At 39.8% G+C, this 23,496-nt stretch overlaps 1 protein-coding gene across 3 annotated transcripts in view; it reads left to right on the forward strand.

The window, feature by feature from the left end:
- LOC127805847 (uncharacterized) overlaps positions 1–23,496 on the forward strand; it is a 65,917-nt gene that overhangs the window by 39,998 nt on the left and 2,423 nt on the right. For 2 of the 3 annotated variants that reach the window (XM_052342653.1, XM_052342654.1), the window contains 3 exons: positions 9,910–10,074; positions 10,161–10,316; positions 23,218–23,298. In XM_052342653.1, coding sequence (XP_052198613.1) covers positions 9,910–10,074; positions 10,161–10,316; positions 23,218–23,298 — 402 coding nt within the window. The remainder of the gene's footprint in view (positions 1–9,909; positions 10,075–10,160; positions 10,317–23,217; positions 23,299–23,496) is intronic. The other variant, XM_052342655.1, reaches the window with a different exon arrangement.

Raw genomic sequence — 23,496 nt, forward strand, 5'->3', positions numbered from 1 at the left:
TCTTTTTCTAAAAAGAAAAAGTTTGAATGCTACTTTTTTATTCCTCTTCTTAAGAATTGAGTGGCCAAAAACCATTAAAGATTTTATATCATGACCTAAAAGTGTGGTCTGTGACCAGCATTACCCCCTAATAGAGAACTGTGAGTGCGAGCCCCACTAGGACATAGTAGCCTCATAACAATCTGTGAACAATATAAATATCTGAACAAACAGATGTGCTCATCATTTAATCTGAACAATAACATCCGAATCTCATAAACTGAATATATATCATCTCATCATGCCAATGTCATGACAAATAACTAATCCATGTAAAAAAAAAAATTCTATATGACCAATTATAAATGAATTAATATCCACGCATATTGAATAGTTGGTGTCTCCTAATGTTCATGCAGTATCCTATAGTCAGTGAGTCAGCACTGTATCCAGGAGCATGTCCATGATCACCACAACACTATTGAAGCCTAAATCTACAGATCTGGGAAATATTAAATGAATGTGTAAGTTTGAACTGACTTAGTGAGGGATAGAAAGTATCATGATGTGGAGAAACACGTGTAATGCAACAAACGGTTAATCCATATGCCATGACAATATTAATAGCGGGGAAGGGAGTAGGGATACAGTTCTAAAGCATGAATAATTGAAAATTAGTTATGCATGGTAGAGTATACAGGAAGAAGAGCAATTAGTTAGTTAAGTACAATAGGGCATACAGGAGTGGATACACGGTCTCGTGGCAATCCGTAGATGACAGTTCTCTTGTGTAGCATGCTACACACCAGGGTTAACAATGCCTCTACTAACTGAGGTGGTATGTGGTGTCCCAGTGCTAACAATTTGTCACGAACCGACTGCTGCTGCTTTTAAATTTTTGCTTTTAGCCTAGTTAATTTTCTGTTTCGTTGTAATTCCTTATTTCCGTTAGAATATTTTTGCTACAGCTAGCATTCGGTTAGATGTCAGGCCACGTGTGAGGCCTGAGGAAAAAACAAAGGAATTGGTTAGGGAATGAATCTGAGGTAATCGGTTGTAACCGCTTGCATGGGCGAGATTCTCCCCACCGAGCGAGTATATTAACTCCTCCACTGATGGAGAGAGGATATGAATGATTAAGACTTTTTCCCCACTACTCTCTCTGTTCTCATATTCTTCTCCCTCATTCCATCTTCTAATTCTTCTTCCCCCTCTTACCTCCTCTGTCCATCCTTGTATCACACTGATTCAAGGATTCTCTCTTTGTCTACTGTGACAAATTGGTATCAGAGCTCGATTCCGAGCCAGGTCTATTGCTAATTCATGGCGGAAGGAACTCGCATGAAAAACATGGAGACCCAACTGCAACAGGTTAGCTCGTCCACGGCTGAGGTCCAGAGACGAGTAGACCAGCTCGAACTAGGGAATACTCACAACCATGAAGCGATCATGACGATCGATCAAAAGTTGGACGAAACACTGGTTCAACTGCGCGAAGAGATGGCGCAGACGAGGGAAGCAATGGGTAACCAGCTCCAGCAATTCATGCTGATGTTTACACGACAAAACCCAGTCAGTTTGGCCCCCGACTTTCCTCCTCGAGATAGAATGGAACCTCTCTTACGTCACGAGAGGGGATGAAATAGGCCTGAAACTCTTGATATCGAGAATGATCAGGACATGGGGGAAGGAATAATGCTGGATAGGGGACGTGACGAGCAGGTGCATCGCCAACAAGCAGGTTTTCCCATGCCCCGAATGGAGATACCTGTTTTCGAGGGTGACAACCCCCGTTGGTGGGTGCAGAAGTGCGAAAGAATATTTAATTGGTATGATATACCAGCGGGACGGAGAGTTGCCTTAGCAACTGCCTACTTTGATGACATGGTGGATGCATGGTACCAAGGTTGGATTAGTGTGAGGGGTCAGCCTATGTGGGGAGAGTTCACCGAGAAGCTGTGTGAGAGATTTGGGGAACGTAGTATGACCGACGTTATTGAAGAGTTTAACAAACTCAGGCAAGTGGGTGAGCTGAAAACCTACTTGAAAAGGTTTGAGGAGCTGCGATCTCTAATGAGTAGTCAAGATCCGCACCTGTCCGAAGCACATTTTGTGTCGAGTTTCTTGAGCGGCCTCAGCGATGATTTAAGACCAATGGTTAAAATGATCCGACCTCGCACGGTGGAACAAGCGGTAGAGAGTGCCCAGTTGCAAGAGATAGTAGAGGCATTGATGAAGAAACAGAGGTAACAAACTAAAGCTATGATGGCAGGGTCCTCCCACCAAGGCGGGAGAGGAGTTGGCAGCGAGTGGACCGGGGGTAATATTGGAATGAGGCCCCCAACGATGCCCCAACCAAGTGCGAGGCACAATGACCAGCGGCGTTAGCCTGGACTGTGCTTCAGGTGCGGAGACAAGTATTTTCCAGGGCATCAATGTAAACGCCAACTTCTCATGTTGGAGGGAAATTCAAAAACACTAGAAGAAGAGGAAGGAGATAGAAGTGAAGAGGAGGAGGAATCTGGGAATGAGAGTAATGGGGAGATATCACTCCATGCTCTGAAGGGAGTAACCGACAACAAGATAATCAAGGTGGAAGGGAGAGTGAAGGACAAGGGCTTGCTGGTCTTAATAGATAGCGGAAGCACCCATAGCTTCTTGGATTGGGAAATCGCTAGAAAGTTGAAGTGCCAACTCTCTAATACCCAGCCCCTTAGTGTGACAGTAGCTAATGGGGGCAAGATGCTGAGCAGTTCAGCTTGCTATGGGTTTAAGTGGGAGATGCAAGGAGAGGGGTGTAACACCCTGCCCTAAACAGGTGTGTCACTATAAGGAAATTCCCGGGGTTTCTTTTTTCTTTTTTCCTCCAAGACCGTTACTCGCGGCGCCGTGAGCACAATCTTCACATGCAGATGATATACTCGTCGCAAAACTACAGCCGGCACCCGCGGTGACTCAAGAACAATCTTCACATGCAGATATAAACCCCGAGAGTCCCAGTCTTGCTCGTTTAATTAATAATAACATAATCATAACTGAACGAGACGTTATAAACACAGCGGAATACTTAATCATCAAAATGTCGTGGCCTACCACGTGTTACACACAAGATGTTTCCACACCGATATATATATATATATATACAACACCGATACTAATGATTACAACACCGTCAAGCGATTGCTCATACATATAACATAGTGAATATTAGTGCTTCCAAAATAATACAACAACCATCAAATAAACACCACTGGCTCACTGGCCGTATCCTCGACCTCGCAGCTGTCCCTGACTGGAACGTTGAATGCTCCAGGGGCATAACCCATGTTAGATGATAAACCATCTAAGTGAAGGCATGAAACAGATATACAATGCATGAAAGACACACGAGCATGGCATACTAAACGACAACATGCAAGACACGTCTAACTCGAGATATCTCCCTGACATACTTAATCCCTCGAATGCCCCACTATGACACACGTTCACCTGGTTTAACGTTAATCCCTCTAGTGCACCGTCGTGACACCCGTTCACCTGGTTTAACATTATTCCCTTGAGTGCCCCAGTGTGACACCCGTTCACCTGGATTAACATTGTCCCGATCTCAGGTAGACCCCATCCCGCCCCATACGGACCCAACGATGACATGAAATTCGACTCCAAGTGATATGAAAATTTACACGCCATGCACCAACATTTTAAAGTAAATCAGTTAATGCAATGTAACAAATGTTGACACGATGATCATAAGTGAAGCCTTGTAAACAACCTAAGTCCAGGAGGATATAACCGCTCACTAGAACCCACCACAAGCACTTAAAAATACTTCCAAGACAAGGTAAAGCTAGAATCAAACCACTCACCTCGAATCGGAAAAGTTCGGATTTTGCCTCGAAAAACGTGCCACACCTTGAAAATCATGTAATCCTTCTTCCAACGACCCAATTGACTCCTATTTCACCATTTAAGACCTTTGGAATCAACATTTCTATTTTTTCACAATTTTCTCTATTGTTATTTATTTTTCAAACATTTCTACCTTCGAAAATTCATTAAAAATACCTAATATCAATTTTTACAAAATATTTCTCCATGATAATTCCTAAAATAATTTTACCTAAATTCTGAAATTAAAAACAAATAAAAACCCTACCTCACGCGCCACCCCCGAAGCTCTGCGAGTGGAAGCCACGCGCCGTCGCACAGTCATCTTCTCCGGTCTTCTTCTCCGGCTCCGGTGACTTCCTTTGGCCAAAACAACTATGGGGCCTTGAAGATCTCGATGAGGCGACCTCAATGGTACCCTCAAATGCCCGAAACAATCACCGGAAAACGCCTTAAATGGCGGTTGCAGGTCGCGGTCCGGCGGCCCTCGCTTTTCTGGCCAAGCCACTGAAACCCCTCCAAACCTATACCAAACGACTCCAAATTTTCCAGAATTAATCCTTAGAACACGAAGAACAAAAGCCCTCTAATCTCCTTGCTCGATTCTTGCCAAAACGGACGGAATTTGATCGATTTGTGCATTAACCCTCTCGGCCGAGAACTCCTTTTATACTCGACCTCGACCCAAATTTCCACCACCAATCGATTGCTCTTATCCCCTTAACCCTAGATCTAGCCTCCAAACCAATTAAACGAGCCCAAATCGCGAGCCTAAGCCCTCGAAAGATCGGCCAAAACGGAAAAATCTTCCGCCATTAAAACCGGTCACGTCACTGCCGTGCTCGGCCAATGGCCACCCCCTGAAGCTTCATCATCACCTGAAGAACGTCCTAGCACCCTTGGGCGAGCTTCCCGACGTCCAGAGGCGGCTGGCGGCGACCCATGTGCGGCGGTCGCGTTCACACCTTGGCATTTTTGGAATTTTGCAGTTTAGCCCCCAGTTAATTTTTAATTGCATTTCCTCCCTTTCTTAGATACCTCTAATCTAACTAACACTTCTACTACGACCCTCGAGTTCTATATTTCCCATTTCCCTTTGGAATTTCTGAAAAACTTGCCATTTCGACCTCCCTCGGGCAGTTTACAAAAGCTGCACTTTTGCCCGGATGCTCCTAATTGCGTGCTTTTGACTTCAATTCTTCGAAATCTCTTGATTTTTACCAAATATCGCCTAATTGTGCCATTTCACCTCAATTGGTTCATCTTAACTCAGTCACTCGTGTTTCGTTTAAGTTTTGAATATTGCACTTAAGCCCGAAACATTGCTACATATCATTTTGACCCATATCTTCCAAAAATTCTCTTAATATTTAATACCAGGTATTACAAGGGGTTTGAAGCTGATCTTAGGCTGTTGCAACTGGGGGGCTATGACATGGTGCTTGGGGTGGATTGGACGAAAGGGGTGAGCCCCATAAGTTTCTACTTCAATAGGATGGAAGTCTCCTTTGATAAGGGACGAAAGAGGATGACATTAAAAGGAGGAAGGGAGACCAGGACATGCAAGCTGATAACAGGGAAGAGGCTGCATAAGGCATTCAAAAATAACTAGAGCAAGCTGGCCCAATTATTCTCAGTGGTAGCTACGAGCGAAGGATGGGAAAAGCTAACAATGGGGGAACTGAATGTGGTGACCTGCAGCCCACAAGGGAGGATTGACCGGGTACACTCTCAGCACCTTATCGATGAATTGCTTATTGAATTTGGGGACCTATTTGCTGAGCCTAACACCCTACCTCCTTCCCGTAACCTGGACCATTCCATCCATCTCAAGCTAAATTCAGAACCCATAAACATCAGGGCCTATAGATATTCGCCAACCCAAAAATCAGAAATCGAAAAAATGGTTAGAGAAATGCTAAACCAGTCCTTCATAAAGCCCAGCCATAGCCCATTCGCCTCACCGGTGCTCTTAGTTGAAAAGAAAGATGGGACTTGGCGCTTTTGTGTTGATTATCGCCAATTAAACACCATCACCACAAAGGACAAGTTCCCAATACCCTTAATAGAAGATCTCTTAGATGAACTACACAATGCAACCATATTCTCCAAGATGGATCTTCGATCCGGTTACCACCAGATCAAGATGAAGCCTGAAGACACCCATAAGACTGCTTTTAAAACCCATCATGGATACTTTGAGTTCTTGGTGATGCCCTTTGGGCTCACCAATGCACCAGCCACTTTTCAGTCTCTCATGAACCAAACTTTTGAACCATATTTGAGGAAGTTTATACTAGTCTTCTTTGATGATAATCTTGTGTATAGTCCCTCTCTTGACCAGCATTTAAAGCACCTGAAAACTACCCTAGAGGTCCTCCAATCCAATCAGTTGTTCATCAAAAGGTGTAAGTGTTCTTTCGGCTAAAGCCAAGTTGAATATTTGGGTCATCTGATCTCTGGTGAAGGGGGGTGAAAACAGACCTGAGGAAGATCGAAGCTATGCTCAATTGGCCCAAACCCACAGCCCTTAAGGCATTAAGGAGATTCCTCAGTCTAACCGATTATTACAGGAGGTTTGTAAAAGGTTATGGGGTGTTGAGTCGGCCACTAACAGAACTATTGAAGAAGGGAAATTTCAAGTGGGATGAGGAGGCTGAGGAGGCTTTCCAAAAGCTCAAGGAAGCAATGGGAATTGTCCCCATACTAGGGTTACTTGATTTCAACGAATCCTTTACGAAGGAAAAACTGATGCATGTGGTGTAGGCATTGGTGCAGTTCTCCTTCAGAGGGGTAGATCGCTAGCATTTCTGAGCCAGGCCCTAAGCACATGGTATTTGGGGCTACGTATCTATGAAAAGGAGTTCTTAGCAGTGCTGATGGCAGTGGAGAAATGGAGGCATTACTTAGAAGGCAGCAGATTCATTATTAAAACAGATCATGAGAGTCTCAAGTGCAGAAAAAAGGGATGGCTAAGCTGATGGGGCTCGATTGCTCTATACAGTACAGAAGGGGCAAAGAAAATGTGGTAGCTGATGCCTTATCAAGGCGCCAAGAAAAGGGCAGGACTTCAGCAATTACTACGGTAGTGTCGGTGTGGTGTCAGGAGGTGATTGATAGCTATGCTGGGGATGAGCAGATGAAGAAGACGTTAGAAGAAGTGGTGGTATCGTCGAGAAGGGCTGATGGTTACACCTTAACAGAGGGGCTGTTGAGGTAAAAGGGAAGGATTGTCATAGGGAAGGGAGGAAACCTCAAACAGAGAATATTGCAAACTCTACATGAGTCACCAGTGGGTGGGCATTCTGGCATCTAGAATACCTTCCTGAGGATTAAGCAGATATTCCACTGGCCTAACTTGAGGGGAGATGTCCAAAGGTTTGTGTTAGAGTGTGGTACATGCAAAATGTGTAAGCTGGAAAATGTGGCCTACCCGGGCCTCCTACAACCTCTGCCTATACCAGACAGAGCTTGTACTAGCGTGGCCATGGACTTTGTCGAAGGAATGCCTAAGTTAGAAGGAAAAGACAATGTGATGGTGGTTGTGGACAGGTTTACCAAATTTGCTCAGTTTATTGGATTAGCTCACCCCTACACGGCCAAGGAAGTGGCTCGACTGTTCATTGACTGGGTGGTTTCCCAGTATGGAGTACCAGGAACCATTGTCTCAGATCGTGACAAGGTTTTTACCAGCCGATTTTGACAAGAGCTCATGGGGTCCATGGGAATCCGGCTCAATATGTCAACAGCCTACCATCCACAAACGGATGGGTAGACGGGACGAGTGAATCAAGTACTAGAAACCTACTTGAGATGCATGTGTATCATGCAGCCAAAGCACTGGCACAAGTGGCTCCCCCTAGCTCAATGGTGGTATAATTCCACCTATCACTCAGCCTTAAAGATGTCTCCCTATGAAGCATTGTATGGGTTTAAACCCCCGCTGCTACCAGCTGTAAGAGGGCCCTTTACGGAATTATCAGTGGATGACTACTTGCAACAGTGGGAAGTGGTGCAGCAACTAAAATAGGAGTTGGCCTCTGCCAGGAATAGGATGAAACAATTCGCGGATTGGAAGAGAAGCGATTGAGAGTTTGAGGTGGGCAAGCAAGTATACTTGCGGCTAAGGTACCAACATTTGAAGTCCATCAGCCAACAGCCCGTCACTAAATTAAGCCCTAAGTACTTTGGCCCGTTCACCATCACATAAAAGATAGGCAAAGTGGCCTATAAACTCTAGCTTCCGGAAGGTACCCACATACACCCAGTTTTTCATGTATCTCTCCTTAAGAAAACCACCGGAATCGAACAAGTCAATTTAGCTTTACCAGCACTCCCTAAGGAGAAGGATAAGGATGATCAAAAGGAGCCCGAGGCTATCATGGATAAAAGAGTGATTTACAACCAATGGGTTCCCCTCATTCAAGTTTTGGTGAAATGGGGGCAGGAGGACACTCACAATAACACCTGGGAATATCTTCCAAGCTTACTGCAATGTTTTTCGAGAGCTGCGAGCCTCCTTAGCATTTCTTGAGGACAAGAAACGTCTCAAGGGGGGAAAGTTGTCACGAACCGGCTGCTGCTACTTTTAAATTTTTGCTTTTAGCCTAGTTAATTTTCTATTTCGTTGTAATTCCTTATTTCCGTTAGAATATTTCTGCTACAGCTAGCATTCAGTTAGATGTCAGGCCACGTGTGAGGCCTGAGGAAAAGACAAAGGAATTGGTTAGGGAATGAATTTGAGGTAATCGGTTGTAACCGCTTGCATGGACGAGATTCTCCCCACCGAGTGAGTATATTAACTCCTCCACTGATGGAGAGACGATATGAATGATTAAGACTTTTTCTCCACTACTCTCTGTTCTCATATTCTTCTCCCTCATTCACTCTTCTAATTCTTCTTCCCCCTCTTACCTGCTCTGTCCATCCTTGTATCACACTGATTCAAGGATTCTCTCTTTGTCTACTGTGACACAATTTTCTGTTGTTAACATATAGGTAACAAGAAACTCCCATGTCATGAAAGTTAGGACCTCGTTTGTCATGAATTAAAATAATCATAAGTTTCTTTAGTAATAAGTAGACAACAAAATCCATGCATGTAACAGTTATCCATTTCAATCCATATAAGCAACAATGATGTCAGAACATCTAATAGTAACAGTCATCAATAGACAATTTTATAATGAATGAAACCATGACAATTAAAATGATTACTTATTTCCCCATTTTTATGCATAAATGATGAGATCTTAAGGTTTTAAACTAAGTATGCCACAGTAAATAAATAGGAATTAGTAAATATATGCAATAAAACCATCATAATGCAGTCTATCCAATCATGAGAATATATTATATATGTAAGAAGAAATCCAATCAGCTAAGCCCACCTAGGATGTACTAAGGCCAACTAAACTTGTATAAAAACTAAATTAGACAATAATAAATTAAAAAAGTGAAATGGACCAAAAACCCTAACAACTTGACACTAATGTCCTAGTCAAAAAATAGAATGCAATGGACCAAAAACCCCAACTACCTGACACTAGTGTCCTAGTCCAAAAATAGAATGCATGGATGAACAGGCTCAAAAAAATTGGAGCAAACTGACACAAGGCATCATGGTGATGTCATGCTGATGTCAGCACAGTGCTAGCATGAGCATGGTCACAAGTCCAGGTTTGTCAAGCAGAGCCTCAAAGAGGATTTTGGTAATGTTTCTTGCTCCTTACAATTCAGGCTTAATTTTTATGATAAGGAACTTAATTCCGTGATGCTTTTCTTTGATTATATTTACACTTGCTCTATGGTAGGGCATGTAGAGGATATATGGGCTTAGAGCCCATCAAATTGGGGAGCCTTCCTAGTTCACTCATTATATAAGACTCTCCATTTCAAACTTAAATTAGATTTTCCTTGGAAATTCCACTGAATCAAAAGCCATTTCAAGGGTGGTTGTTCATTAGTGTCTAAGTTTGTTGGTCTTTAAGTGTGTGATTGAATGATGATTAGTTTACTAATACTGATTTCTGTTATTTGAAGAAATGGATCCCAGCTGTGAAGGAACAATGGCTGAAATTTATTACTCAAATCGGACCAAATGTTAAATTACTCACTGCTAAAACCATTGAGTTTTACTACACATCCAAGAATTCGGTAGAGCCACATGTTGTCAAAGTACAAGAGATGGTGGATCCATACTTTCAGGTATATCTGACTGAGATCAACTTTTCTATTAGTATGACGATCTTCTGGATGACATTCTTCAGTGTCATAACTTAATGTGGTGACAGGACATGAAGAGGTCGACAAAACCATATATTGATCAAGTTGCTACAATGACAAAGCCTCATGTAGAAAAAGCACGTGTTTTCTTGAGGCCATACACAAAAAAAGTAATTTATAACTATAGGAAGTCTGTTAAAGCCACTGCTGTTTACCATCGTCAGGTATCTATTTGCTTTATATCTAGTATACTTATCTCATGCTCCAAAGTCTGAGGATTGTTATAACGGGTTTGAGATTATTCTCAACTAGTGCTGGGAGATGCAGCATAATCATTGTGAATTTTTGAGATGGTGACTAATGTAAAGGGATTGTTTTGCAAAGTTGGGTTTGGCTTAACACTAGCGTATTACAAGCTGTGTGAAGATTGAAGAAAGATAATTTCCCTTAATTGATTCATCGAAGGACTGTACATGCTGTATATATTTACAGAAAAGGAAATCTAATCAAATCTGTAAACTAGGAAACTCCTAAGGATCAGCAATCAATCAACCTAATCAAAGAGATTTAGAAGCTGCCTATTTTCCTAACTGTACATTACCTAAAATAAGAGGATCTTGATATTCTGAAAGAAAGACAATTAACTGTTTTGAGAAACTACAGCCTAGAATAATTCTACACTCCCTCTCAAGTTGGGTTGGAGATATTGTTCATCCCAAGCTTGGATGAACAATATCTCAATTTACTTGCCTAGAAGCTTCCTATTGTTGTGTTTACTTCAAACATATTTCACCTAATATCTCAATTTACTTGCTGCTCTATGCGGATGACATGTTCATAGCAAGTCAATCCGATCAAGAGATCTATCAACTAAAGATGAAGTTAAAATCTGAATTTGAGATGAAGGAACTAGGTGAAGCAAAGAAAATTCTAGGGATAGAAATCGCTAGAAGTAAACAACAAAGGAAAATCCACCTATCACAAAAATCCTATCTAGAAAAGTTGTTATCTAGGTTTGGAATGGCAAATTCTAAGGTAGTGAATGTGCCATTTGCCTCTCACTTTAAGTTGTCTTCAGATCAATCCCCAAAGGATGAGGAAAGTAGGAAGGAAATGGAAAATATCTCATACTTGAGTGTTGTGGGTAGTTTAATGTATAGCATGGTATGCACTCGACCTGACTTAGCTCATGCAATGAGTGTAGTAAGTCGGTTTATGACAAATCCAAGAAAATCCCACTGGAATGCAATGAAGTGGGTATTTAGATACCCAAAGGGATCATCTAAGAATGTTTTGTCTTATGATGGAGCTAATACAGTGTCATGACCCAAGGGTAATTAGAAGGGCTATGCTGTATTTCTTTATTTCAATTGTTGCATCTATGTTCCAGTTATCAATTCTGTTAGAATTAGGAAGGCCACATGCGAGGCCTTAGGAAAAGGACAAAATAGTTTGTAGTAACTACTGGAGGGGGGGATGATTTGCTGCATCCACACCCACACCAAGCACCTATATGTATTCATCCCATTCCATGGGAGAAGGCATGCAAAATAAGAATACAACATTATCCTATTCTCTCTCATACTCTCTCTCGTCTTACTCGATTCTCTTTTCTCCCTCTGTTCATTCTATTCTTCCCTATTCTTCTTCTAAATTCTCCCTTCATTCTTCCAAATTTCAATCCAACCCTAGATTAAACCCTAGGTTCATGACATATAGGAGATCAACCTAGTATCCTAGGGTTCTCGGATGCAGACTATGTTGTCGATTCAGATAGAAGGAGATCCACATCAGGTTATGTGTTTATGTTGTGGAACTCTACAATCAGTTGGAAGTCTAGTCTCCAACATGTGGTAGCATTATCCACCATAGAAGCTGAATACATACCTGTATCGGAAGCTATCAAGGAGGCTATGTGGCTAAAGGGTCTAGTTAGTGAGCTCCCAGGGATAGATGTCAAGGCAACTTTGATGTGTGATAGTCAAAGTGCCATTCATTTGTCTAAAAATCAAGCTTATCATGAAAGGACTAAGCATATAGATGTTAGGCACCACTTCATTAGGGAAATAATTTAAAAACAAGATGTTATTCTAACCAAAGTTTCAGGTGAAGAGAATACGGTTGACATGTTTACTAAAGTTGTACCTCTTGCAAAGCTAAAGCTACATGAAGATATTGTAGATCATTCCAAATGCTGATCAAGAAGGAAAAATAGTGCAGTGAAGGGAGGTGTAGGTGGCGGTCCTGGGAAAGTCAAATCTAACTCAAATGGGTGGAGAATTTGTTAAATCATTTGTGTTAGATTAGTTGATGGTCTTGGGTAAAGCAGTAAATGTCAGGGATGTATTTGGTATTTCATCTAGTTTTGTTAATTGGTTAGTTATATCTCTAGTTGTTCGGTTTTTTAAAACCTTGTGTAGTCCGCTCTTATGTTCTATAAATAAGGGGTCGAAGGCCTATAGTTCTCACTTGGTTGTTTTTGCTATCTTGGGAATTTCATGCGAGTATGTGCTGTGTGGGAGGAAAGCAATTGAGAGCTTTGTAATCTATTCTAAATCTCTGTATAGCCTGGGTATTGGGTTGTGAGAGAGTGAGAGTTTGAGTGCAGTACATGTAATCGTTTCTGATATTCAAGATAGTGGAGAAAAACTCTAAAGGCAATCTGGATGTAGGTTTCCTGAAAGGGAAATTGAATTAGGAATTTAGGATAAATCTCGAGTCGTGTGTGTGTGTATGTTCTAATTTTCAGTTTTCATATTCTGTTCTCTTATCTCTTTCGTGAGTGGGTAATTCCGATTATCTTGAGGGTAAAGTATTTGATTAAGTGAGGCGGAAGATTGGGAGAATAGAGAGTCTCAATATTCCAAGATTGGCATTCATGTGTAAACTCACTCTCCCCCTAAATGGTAGTATAGGGATAAAAAGGTTGATTTTCAAAGAAAGTAACATCCATAGAATGGTAGTACTTTCTTGTGGAAGGAGAGGAACACTTGTACCCTTTTTGATTTGGTGAATAGCCCAAAAAAATACACTTAATGGCCCAAGGATCCAACTTTCCATGATTATGAGGATGAACATGGACAAAGACTAAACATCTAAAAACTTTAATTGGAATGGTGGACACTAATTGAGAATATGGGTAAGCTTTTAGGAGTATTTGGGGCGGTGTTTGGAATTTATGGACTCGAGAAGGCATCCGATTAATTAGGTAGGTGACTGTGAGAATGGCATCCCCACAAAAATGTTTTGGAACATTGGTTGAAAACATGAGAGATCGGGCAACTTCAAGGAGGTGTCTATTTTTCTATTCTGCAATACCATTTTGTTGAGGAGTGTTAACGCAAAAACTTTGATGGATAATTCCTTGGTTTAAAAGATAATCACCTAGGATATATTTGAAATATTCTTTTGTATTGTTTGTCATCAAAATTTGAATTTTTGTGTGAAACTGAGTTTGAATCATAATATTGAAATTTTTTTAAGACTTGATCAATCTCAAACTTTTCTTTTAGAATGACTGGGATGTTAATCTAGTGTGGTCATCAATGAATGACACAAACCATCGATGCCCCAAAACATTCTTTTGTGCGAGAGGGTCCCCACACATACTATGAAACATAGCAAATGGACAAGAAGGTTTATATAACTAATTTTGAAATTAACTTCAAGTATGCTTTGAAAATTGACACACCTCACATTGAATGAGGTTTGAATTTTTATTCTTGAATAACAAAGGGAACAATTTTTCAAGGTATACAAAATTCGGATGCCTTAATTGAAAATGCCAAAGCATAGCTTGATTATGAGAACTAGGAATGGAAACATTGAAAGAAGAACTGTGGAAACCTAGATTACCAACTTTTAGAGCTTGTCCACTTGGAGAATTATTGCTTGTGAACAGGTACAAGCTCGAACACTATCTAGCACTGCCAATCTTCCTCTCCAAATCCAAATCTTGAAATTCACACAAATTTTTGAAAAATTTAATGACAATTATAATTATGAGTAAATTTGGTGATGGATAATAGATTACAATCTAAATTTGGAACAAACAACATCGAGTGAAGGGTGAAATTCTCAATTAACTTCACTGTTTCTACTCCGGCCACTTGAGATTGAGTTCCATTAGGAATCCGAACAGTCCACTTATCTCTGCAGGAATTGATTTTAGTGAATAGCCTTGAGTCTTCGGTCATATGGTTTGAAGCTCCGGAATCCACAATCCATACATTTGCATTGCTTCTTTTAACATTGAGGGCATGAATGATATTACCTTTATGAGCCACAGTTCCTATTGCAATGATCAAGGAAGGGAGGCTACTTTGTGGCTGGCCGAAAAGTTTCTAAGCAATTCCATTTGTTCTTTGCTAAAGAGTGATATTTCGGTGGAGTTGGTCCTTTCTTCCGAATTCACCATGTTCCCCCTACTTTCTTTTCAGTTTGTTGTCTTCATGTTCTCTGATTTTCCATGTAAATCCAAACACCTATCCCTCGTGTGGCCAAATTTATGACAATGCTCACATTTTGGTTGATCCTTCTTCTATTTACCGATGTTTTATTGAGGTTTCTCTTGCAGACATTAAGAGCAGTAGGTTCATAATTGTTGGATGGACTTTGAGTTCCCAACATGACCTTCTTTCTACTCTCTTCCTGTCTCGCTTTGGCAAAGGCTTCTCGAAGGCTTGGGGTTGGTCTTGTAGACAAGTTTCTTCCACGAACATCATCCAAGTTCTTATTTAGACCAATTAAGAACTTATAGAGACGCTTCTATTCAACAATCTTCTTTAGTATAATCCATCTTCCGAGCACTTCCAGTTGTGCTCCTTGAACATGTCCAATTGTTGCCAATGCCGGTTGAGGATGTTGAAGTATTGTGTGATGGTAAGATCTCCTTGCCACTGATCATGAAGTATGCACTCAATCTCGAATAACTCGGATGTGTTCTCCATGTGTGAGTATGCTTCCTTTGCAACTTCCCAAATTTTCGTAGTCGTTTCATAGAGGAGAAAATTTTCTCCAATCTCATTTGTCATGGAGTTGAGGAGCCATGACATAACCAAGTTATTCTCTGTCTTCCACAATCGAAACTTCGGATCTTCTTTCTTCAGCTGATCGGCTTCACTAGTGAAATATTCATCTCTTGCTTTCCTAGAAATAAAAATCAAGACTGACTGGGACCACAGCAGATCGTTTTGACCATTTAGTTGTCAAAATTGAACAATTCAATGGAGAATTGCATGGGAATTGGTGAAATAGAGAGGGAGAGGGAAGAATAGAAAGACAGAGAGAGAGAATTGAGAGAGAAAGAGAGATCGAGAGAATTGAGAGAGCAAATAGAGCCAATTGTATTACAATCATGCCTCTAAGAGTCGCGGAGGTTGTCTTATATACCAATCCTTGGCACCAACATTTGAATTATATTCTGCAATCTTCTATCTATCCGCCCCCTTTCTACATCCTTCTAGACATAACTACCTTCTATCCTTATTACGATAATACCTTGGTATTCTCCATATATCTTCCTGCATTAGTAACCAACCCGCTGGTCACGTGACATTAGTTTATGGCCATTGATGGTGAACGATGTGCTGTTGATGGTTCCCATGTGACTCGGGATGATTTCCTATGATGAGGAACCCTTCTCGGGCCGTAATTTTCTCGGATTTTAGGTTTTCAGAGGCTGCTATGATATCATGTGAAGAAAGATAATTTCTCTTAATTGATTCATCAAAGGACTGTACATGCTGTATGTAAATACAGAAAAGGAGAACCAATCAAATCTCTAAACTGGGAACCTTCTAAGAATCTGCAATCAATCAACCTAATAGAAGCTGCCTATTTTCCTAACTATACATTACCTAAAATAGGAGGATCTTGGGATATTCTGACAGAGGAAATTAACTATTTTGAGAAATACAGCCTAGAATAATTCTACAAGCTGGAAACAACTATACCTTGTTGGTTGAAAACAATTGGATATGAGGAGCCTATGTTATATCACTCTACTCTTCATTTCTATCACTATCACAACGAGAGTAGAGTGTTCTGGAGAAATTGTTATTTTTTCATGTGTTTGCTGTACCTTAAAATTGCATTTGTAATCCACTTGTTTTGCTGTTTCTTTTCAGCAAGTCTTGTCATTGTTGTGTTGATTTTTATTTCTTTCAGTTGCTGAAATAAGTTTCAAAAGCTTGTTCTTCTATTTAACTATATTCAATGGTACACAGTGATAAGAGCAGACACCTGAAATTTAGGGGAACTCATATTCCTTGGATGTATACTGATGTGAAAGCAGTTTACTGGTAATTTAATGCCTTAATTTCTAAAAATTTGCGAACCCCATTGGTGTGCGGCGTATTAGAGAAATTGAAGGTTTAGCTTTCATTAACTGACCTCCAAGGAAGCATGCTACTGTCATTTTCTGGGCCAATGGAGAGCACAGTGCTTGAAACATGCTATCTCTGTGGTAAATTGCCCATATGAGAACTGCCTGCATGCTTGGACCGACTATTGTTTAGGTGAGATGTACAAATCTGTGGAGATGCTGTCGTCAATACTTCTCAAACCATTTGAGACAAAGAAACTTCTTTAAGGGTCTATGATTCTAAAACAAAATAAACAAGATATACACTTTCTAACACTTGACGAACACAATAACTGACTCTTCACACCTCAGAATCTGGTGTGGCTGTATTTATTGGAAATATATTTTTTGCAATTGGAAATGTGCATGAATATTACCTCACCAACAACAGCAACAGTAACAATATACCAAGCCTTTATCCCACTATGTGGGGTTGGTTATATGAATTTTAGCTTGCCAATTATTTATATCTATAACCTTATTTTCTATAAGGCCCTTATAACTAGTGTCATACCCAAGTTTTTCACACTACGTTTTTCTTCTTTCTCTACATCTTTTGTTAGATACTTGTTCCATTCTATCAACTCGCCTTATAGGAGCATTGATTAGTCTTCTTCTCATGTAACTAAACTATCTTAATCATTGTTAAAACCCTAGGCTTTGGCTAGGGTTTAAGAAGGAATTTGGTAAGAATACGGGAAAGAGAAAGCTGAAAGGGAGGGAAAAACAAAACTGAAACAGAGAGAATTGAGGGAGACGAGAGATAGGAGAATTAAGAGAGAAAATTGAATTCAATTCATTCATCAACATAATCCCCATCGTCCTACAAGTAGCCTTTTATAGGCATCAATAGCAACTAACTGAAAGCATATTCTAGAAACAACACCCATGTGCACTTCAACAGAATTAATAACATCTCCTACAAACAATTGTAACTAATTACAATATTTTCCCTCTAATTTCCCTTGGGTCGTGACAATTCCCCCTCATTGAAGGTTTCTTGTCTCCATAAAACTTACAGTTGCTGACCCTATTCTTCATCCAATTCCAGCCTTCCTTCACAATCTGATTTCTTTTTCACCTTTTCTTGTTCTTTTCTCCTATTTGCTTTAGCCTCTTTTTCTTTCTCCTTCTTAGCTTTATCTAATGAATGAAAGAGGAAACATCTCTTTGTTCAACAGGTGTTTCCAACTCTCTTGAAGTACCTCCTTTATTTTCCTCTGCTAAAATCAGCACCAACTCCTCTGCATGTTCAATGGTTAAGAAATATCCAACACTATCATCTATTGTGATTTCCTTGGTGATGAAAGACCAACAAATTTTTTTGCCACACTTTGACATTTTTTAACTTCTTTTTCCTCCTCACTGGCACTATTCTATAGATCCTCAAAAATTAGTTGTGTATTGTCATCAAGTATTGGAGGAGTATCTTTTATTTTAAGAGAAACAGACTTGAAGTCTGCAAAATCCAAAGTTGTTGTGATCATATCCTTTCTTGAGTTCTCAGATTTCTTTACTTTCTCATCTACCTTAGAGATCTTAGCAATCAGAGTATCTTTTACTTCCTGAATTTTCTCATCCATTGCAGGAAGTTCTGCCAACTTTTTGCTGAAAACAAAGCCCCAATTGCCTCTTCTAATCCATATTTAGGGCCTTAACTGGGGTTGGGGCAGGTAAACTTCTCACTATAAGACCATTCCTTTGCCAAGAATAATTGTTTCCCTTAGTCATTACCCCACTATTACCATTAGAATTCTCCTTTGTTTCCCTTCTGCTACAATTTATTGAATTTTTCAATAACATCGGTTTTGGTCCTTTCTTCAAATTGGGTACACAAGTCGCTTACAAACTCTAGTCAACTCCATTCCACCCTCCCTCTACACCAATTCTAGAAGCAATCATCAGCTACATCATCTAAATAGGCTACAGCTATATTAACATTCTCTCTTCTGCCACTCGATATTAATAGAACACCCGCTCGCACCTCCTGATCCACCATCTAGGCTTATCTCTTTCAAATGCAGGAATGTCCATCCACGAGCCCGAGGGTGTGGAGTGAGTTCCCCCAACTCCTCGTCCTAAGTTTTTCTCCTCTGCATCATCCATTCCTAGTCTTAGGGACACAGTAGCCTTAGGAATACCTCCAATCTGCTGGTTACTCTTAGTATAACCATTAGGTTGTAGTCCATGCTTGTCGTTGCAAATCTCATATCCAATCTGAATTAAGGAAGCAAAATATTCCTTAGAAAAACATTCAACTAGAATATTGACCTGAAATTTATGTGAAAATAGGGTCAAAAAGTCATCCAGCTGTCTACGGAGGTCCTTGATTCCCTTTCTTGTTGCAGCACATAGTCCTTTGGCCATCTCCTTAGTTTAATTCCTTAAAAATTCACCACTATAACAGCCTCTTGATTAGCTTCCAAGGACCACTTCGGAAACTTATTCTGGTATTCAAATTCAACAACCTTAAATTCACTGAAGGCTAGATCTGAATCAGCCTTTAGCTGCTACTGAACCTCCCCCAAACCAATTTCCAAGTCACCCTCAAACAACTTGCTAGCTCTGAACAGTTTCAGAAGACAACTTGTTCTAAGCAGTTTCAGAAATAGAAAATCGATTACCACTCTCAATTACAACCGAGAATCAACCAACTTCCTGAATCAATTTGTCCGATCTGCCTTCTAATTCTAATCGAACTTGGATATAATTTTCAGTAAACCTAATCTTTTTTTTTTTCTTTTAATTGGCTTCTAGGGATTGCTTAGATCTAATTTCAGCAATCCTGAATTAGCTACTAAAATTACTAGAATTGATGCCACTAGTCAGCCGACTCTAATTCTACCTTCCAAAATTGCCTGGATTAGCTGTTAAGAGTAATCGACATCACAACCAAGAAACAACTATCATCGACAATCTACGATCACTAGAATCCCACCTCCGAGTTTTCCTTCCTAATCTTAACTTCTTGAGAGTTCGATTGGCTCTCATTGCCACTGCCTATGAATCGTTGACTCTTAGTTTCACTTCTTGATCCGTTTCTAATCCAATACCCACTGCGCCACTCTGATTTGCCTTCAAATTCAACTCGGTATCACTATAGACACTCTCCTTATGGTGACCCCACTCTCGGAGATCCTGCAACCAAGAAACAAGGAAGATTTGCAGTACTTTCTACATAGGCCACATACAAGAACCACTTACCCAAAAACAGGGTTTTCCCTCAAACACACCCAAAGATTCAAGGATCCAAGGGTTTTAGAATCAACAAGGGATTTAGAATTTGCCTTACAAAGCTGCACCTTTGATTGGAGCTTGAGAAAAGCTTCTACAATGGTCCAATATACCAACCACCACGAAAATAGGAGAAGCCAAACAAAGGTAGGAAGAAGATGATGGAAACCAACAACCGGTCTATAAAATCCCTTCCTGGAGCACTGATGATCAAGGGAGTAAGAGAGAAGAAGAAGCAGCTTGCACGCAAGCTCTAGAAATGTCTCTCCAATTTGCCTTCCATCCCCTTTTATACTTATATATGCATTTATAAATATCTAATAATCTTTTTCCTATTTCCCCCAATTTACCACACAAGAAATCAATAATATATATACATATGTATACCTTGCAATCGGCAGCCCCTTACTCCCAATTTTGACTTTTCCACACCTCACTCCACTTGCTTACTCTTCCTTTACTTTGGCTATTCAACATGCATAATTCTCTTCTTGCTTTGATTTTTCCACCATCACCTATAACATCATAAATAATTTCCTCAAAATCAATACGCAAATAAAACAAAAATCCAACCCACACTATGATATCGCCCAAGCGGCCTAATCCCGCTAATGGGTCATTAGACTCCTGGCCTGCATCGTCTTCAATTCCGAGCCGAAGTGGCTTTGCTTTTCAAATTCAAGTTTTCTTTGCTCGGCTACGCTTTTCAAATCCAAGTTCAATTCTGCTTTGCAACTGGTTGCTATCTACCCACGATCTACACAAATCAAGATCCAAGTGGATTCGCCACCCAATCACCATCCTAAGACTTCGTAATCATCGGAATTCACTTATCTTTGCCTTAGCTCAAAATCGCAGAACTCTGCTTTAAGGAAATCAATCTGATCCGGTACGCGATCAAGGATACTTGAGTTTATCCCCACTTCCAAATTGCAGCTACGATCAAGATTAGTTGTGTTAGATTCCTCTTCGAGGAATGTCGCCTCCAAAAATTCAAGTCAGATCGGATTACGAAATCTAATCCTCCTGCTATTTCCGAAGCTATATCAACTCCACCTTCTGTAATTGATCGACTCAGTTGTTCGATCAATTCTACTGTCGCTTTTGGCAACGCCTACTACCCTCAATCAGTTCCGCAATCTATCACCTGAACTCACTTGGTGCTATCGGATTCTGTAGTCGCCTTTAAATTCTGAGAATCAACCTCTGTCGGAATTTACTGCACAAAATCGCCTTGGTCAATTGCTAAACTTCTGGACCACAGTCGAGAATCGTTGGCTCTGATACCAAATGTTACAACCCTAAGGTTTGACTAGGGTTTTAGATGGAATTTGATAAGAATATAGGAAAGAGAAAGCAAAAAGGGAGGGAAAGGCAAAACTGAAACAGAGAGAATTGAGGGAGACAAGAGATAGGAGAATTAAGAGAGAAAATTGAATTCAATTCATTCATCAACATAATCCCCATCCTCCTACAAGTAGCCTTTTATAGGCATCACTAGCAACTAATTGAAAGCACATTCTAGAAATAGCACCCATGTGCACTTCAACAAAATTAATAGCATCTCCAACAAACAGTTGTAACTAATTATAGTATTGCCGCTCTAATTCCCCTTGAATTGTGACAATCACGTCCTAAGCATCTCATCTTCAATAGGAGCCACTCCAATCTTATTTTGAATAATCTCATTTCTAATTTATCTTTGGGTAAATTCCACTCAAACCCACTATAGTTTGTCATTTTCAAACAGATACCCTGTGATTTACTTTTGGCATTTAAGGTCCTTATGTTTTACATCTTTCTCAGAGACACCCCTTCTTTATGCTTTACTTTTCTGTTATGGACCATATTTGTAGTTCTCCTTAAGTGGAAGGGGTGTCAGAGAAACAAAAAAAAAGTAAACCTGTTCTACTTTAAATTCCAAAAGTGCACCACAAGTTGTGGTCCAAACCACAAGGCATCTGGGTGGAGTCTATCTTTTATCTTTTCTTATATAGCTGCACATATATCTTACCATCTTCATCTTCGTTGCACTTATATTTTGCACATGTTGGTGCTTTGTTGCTCAAGATTTTTCCCACATACCACAAAGTTGGTCTTATGCCTATCTTACAAAAACTAAATTTTCACTTTATAATTTATATGTCTCATAAAGCACACTGATAATTTCTTGTGATCCAACTGCCAACTAAAATCTCTGTGGACCTCAATTGTTTTAAGGGCCGTAGGAAACAAATATAGCTACTAGCTAGTTTTAAGCCCTTATTTGTTTTTCTACCTTTTATTTTACAGAGAAAATATCATCGCCTTTGCTAGAAGAATTTTCTTTCTTAAGCCTAACCAAGTGATGAGCTTGATCCAGAGGGGAGTTTTAGTGGGAATGGGTGAAAAGAGGAAGAGAGCAGTGTAAGGATAATGATCTGGGAGTTGTTGCTTTCAAATTATATATCTAGAAGTCAGGGAAGTGGTGAATCTTTGATGGTCAACCTGAGCTAAAATTGGGAGCAATAGATATGTCACAGATGATATGGAACTCAAATGATGCATAATAGTCATGGGATTGTGAAATTTTTGTTTTTTTTTTTTTTTTTTTTTTTTTTTTTTGGGGGGGGGGGGGGTAATCTAACTGCCAATTATGGAGGGATGTCAACTTGCCTCTGAATTGACTGTACTATTTGCCATAAAAATTCTGGCAGCCTTGTTGGCTGGCAAGTTTCTTCTTCTTCTTGTTCCTTTTTTAACGCACAAGTTTCTTAGTATGTTATTATAATGATGAAGAATAGTGGTTTGAAGTGGATATAGTGTTTCAATGTATCAAGAAACAATTACTTGGCATTAAAAATAAAAAGGAATAAAGAAATAATTACTTAGCATCAAAAAAATAAAAAGGAATGAAGAAACAATTAATTAATGTATTCAAGTCAAAAATGTTCACCTAAGATAATTTTGTTGCATGCTTTTATATCAACAGGTAAAAGTTCTCTGAAACTTAAGATATTTGGCTGCTCATTTCTATTCTTGAGTTAGAAAGCACATCAATATTTTTGAAGTATCAATTTTCATGGGAGTCACTGCATTTTTATGTTATTTCTGTCTGCCTCATTTTGATTTTTGGTTTATAAATCCTAGTTTGCTGAAGTGGAAAATTTTGTATAACAATTTCTGGATTGAGGAGAACTCAACGGTTCTATAAAACTTCATTCATTAATTGCGAACATATATTGAACAGTGATAAAGTTATAAGTTAGTGTTGTTTTATTTGTCCTATGTGAAAATAGTTTCTATGCTCCCAGGGTAAGCCTGCATGGTGGACTAGGTTGCCATTTTATATGGTTATCTTACAAAATGTTACTTACATAAAAATGTTTGGCGTACATCATATTCTATGTGTATCAAAGTTGTTATATATTTCCTATGTACAAAATCTTAATACGTGTGTATTGCATATCATTCTCTTTTGGAAGATGTAGCAAGGCTGTCAACAATATTATGCTCGCATGTTTGCTAATTTCCTTTTGTTTTTCAAGGTCCAAGATACAATACATGGAAAGCTTAAGAGTCACGAGCTTACAAGACCACTTGCAACTAAAGAATTGGTTTGGTTTATGGTATGCATTATTACATGATTATGGGCAAAGCTTTGGTAGTATTGGCAAGGTTGCTTCTTTGTGACGACCATGAGGTCACAGCTCTAAGTTGTGGGAATAGCCTCTTCGAAAAACAAAACAACATATCCAGCCTTTATCCCACTATGTGGAGTCGGCTATATGAATTCTAGACTTCCATGTATTTTTGTCTTTTGTCAT

The sequence above is a fragment of the Diospyros lotus genome, chromosome 7, assembly GCF_014633365.1.
Source record: "Diospyros lotus cultivar Yz01 chromosome 7, ASM1463336v1, whole genome shotgun sequence".
NCBI classification, from domain to species: domain Eukaryota; kingdom Viridiplantae; phylum Streptophyta; class Magnoliopsida; order Ericales; family Ebenaceae; genus Diospyros; species Diospyros lotus.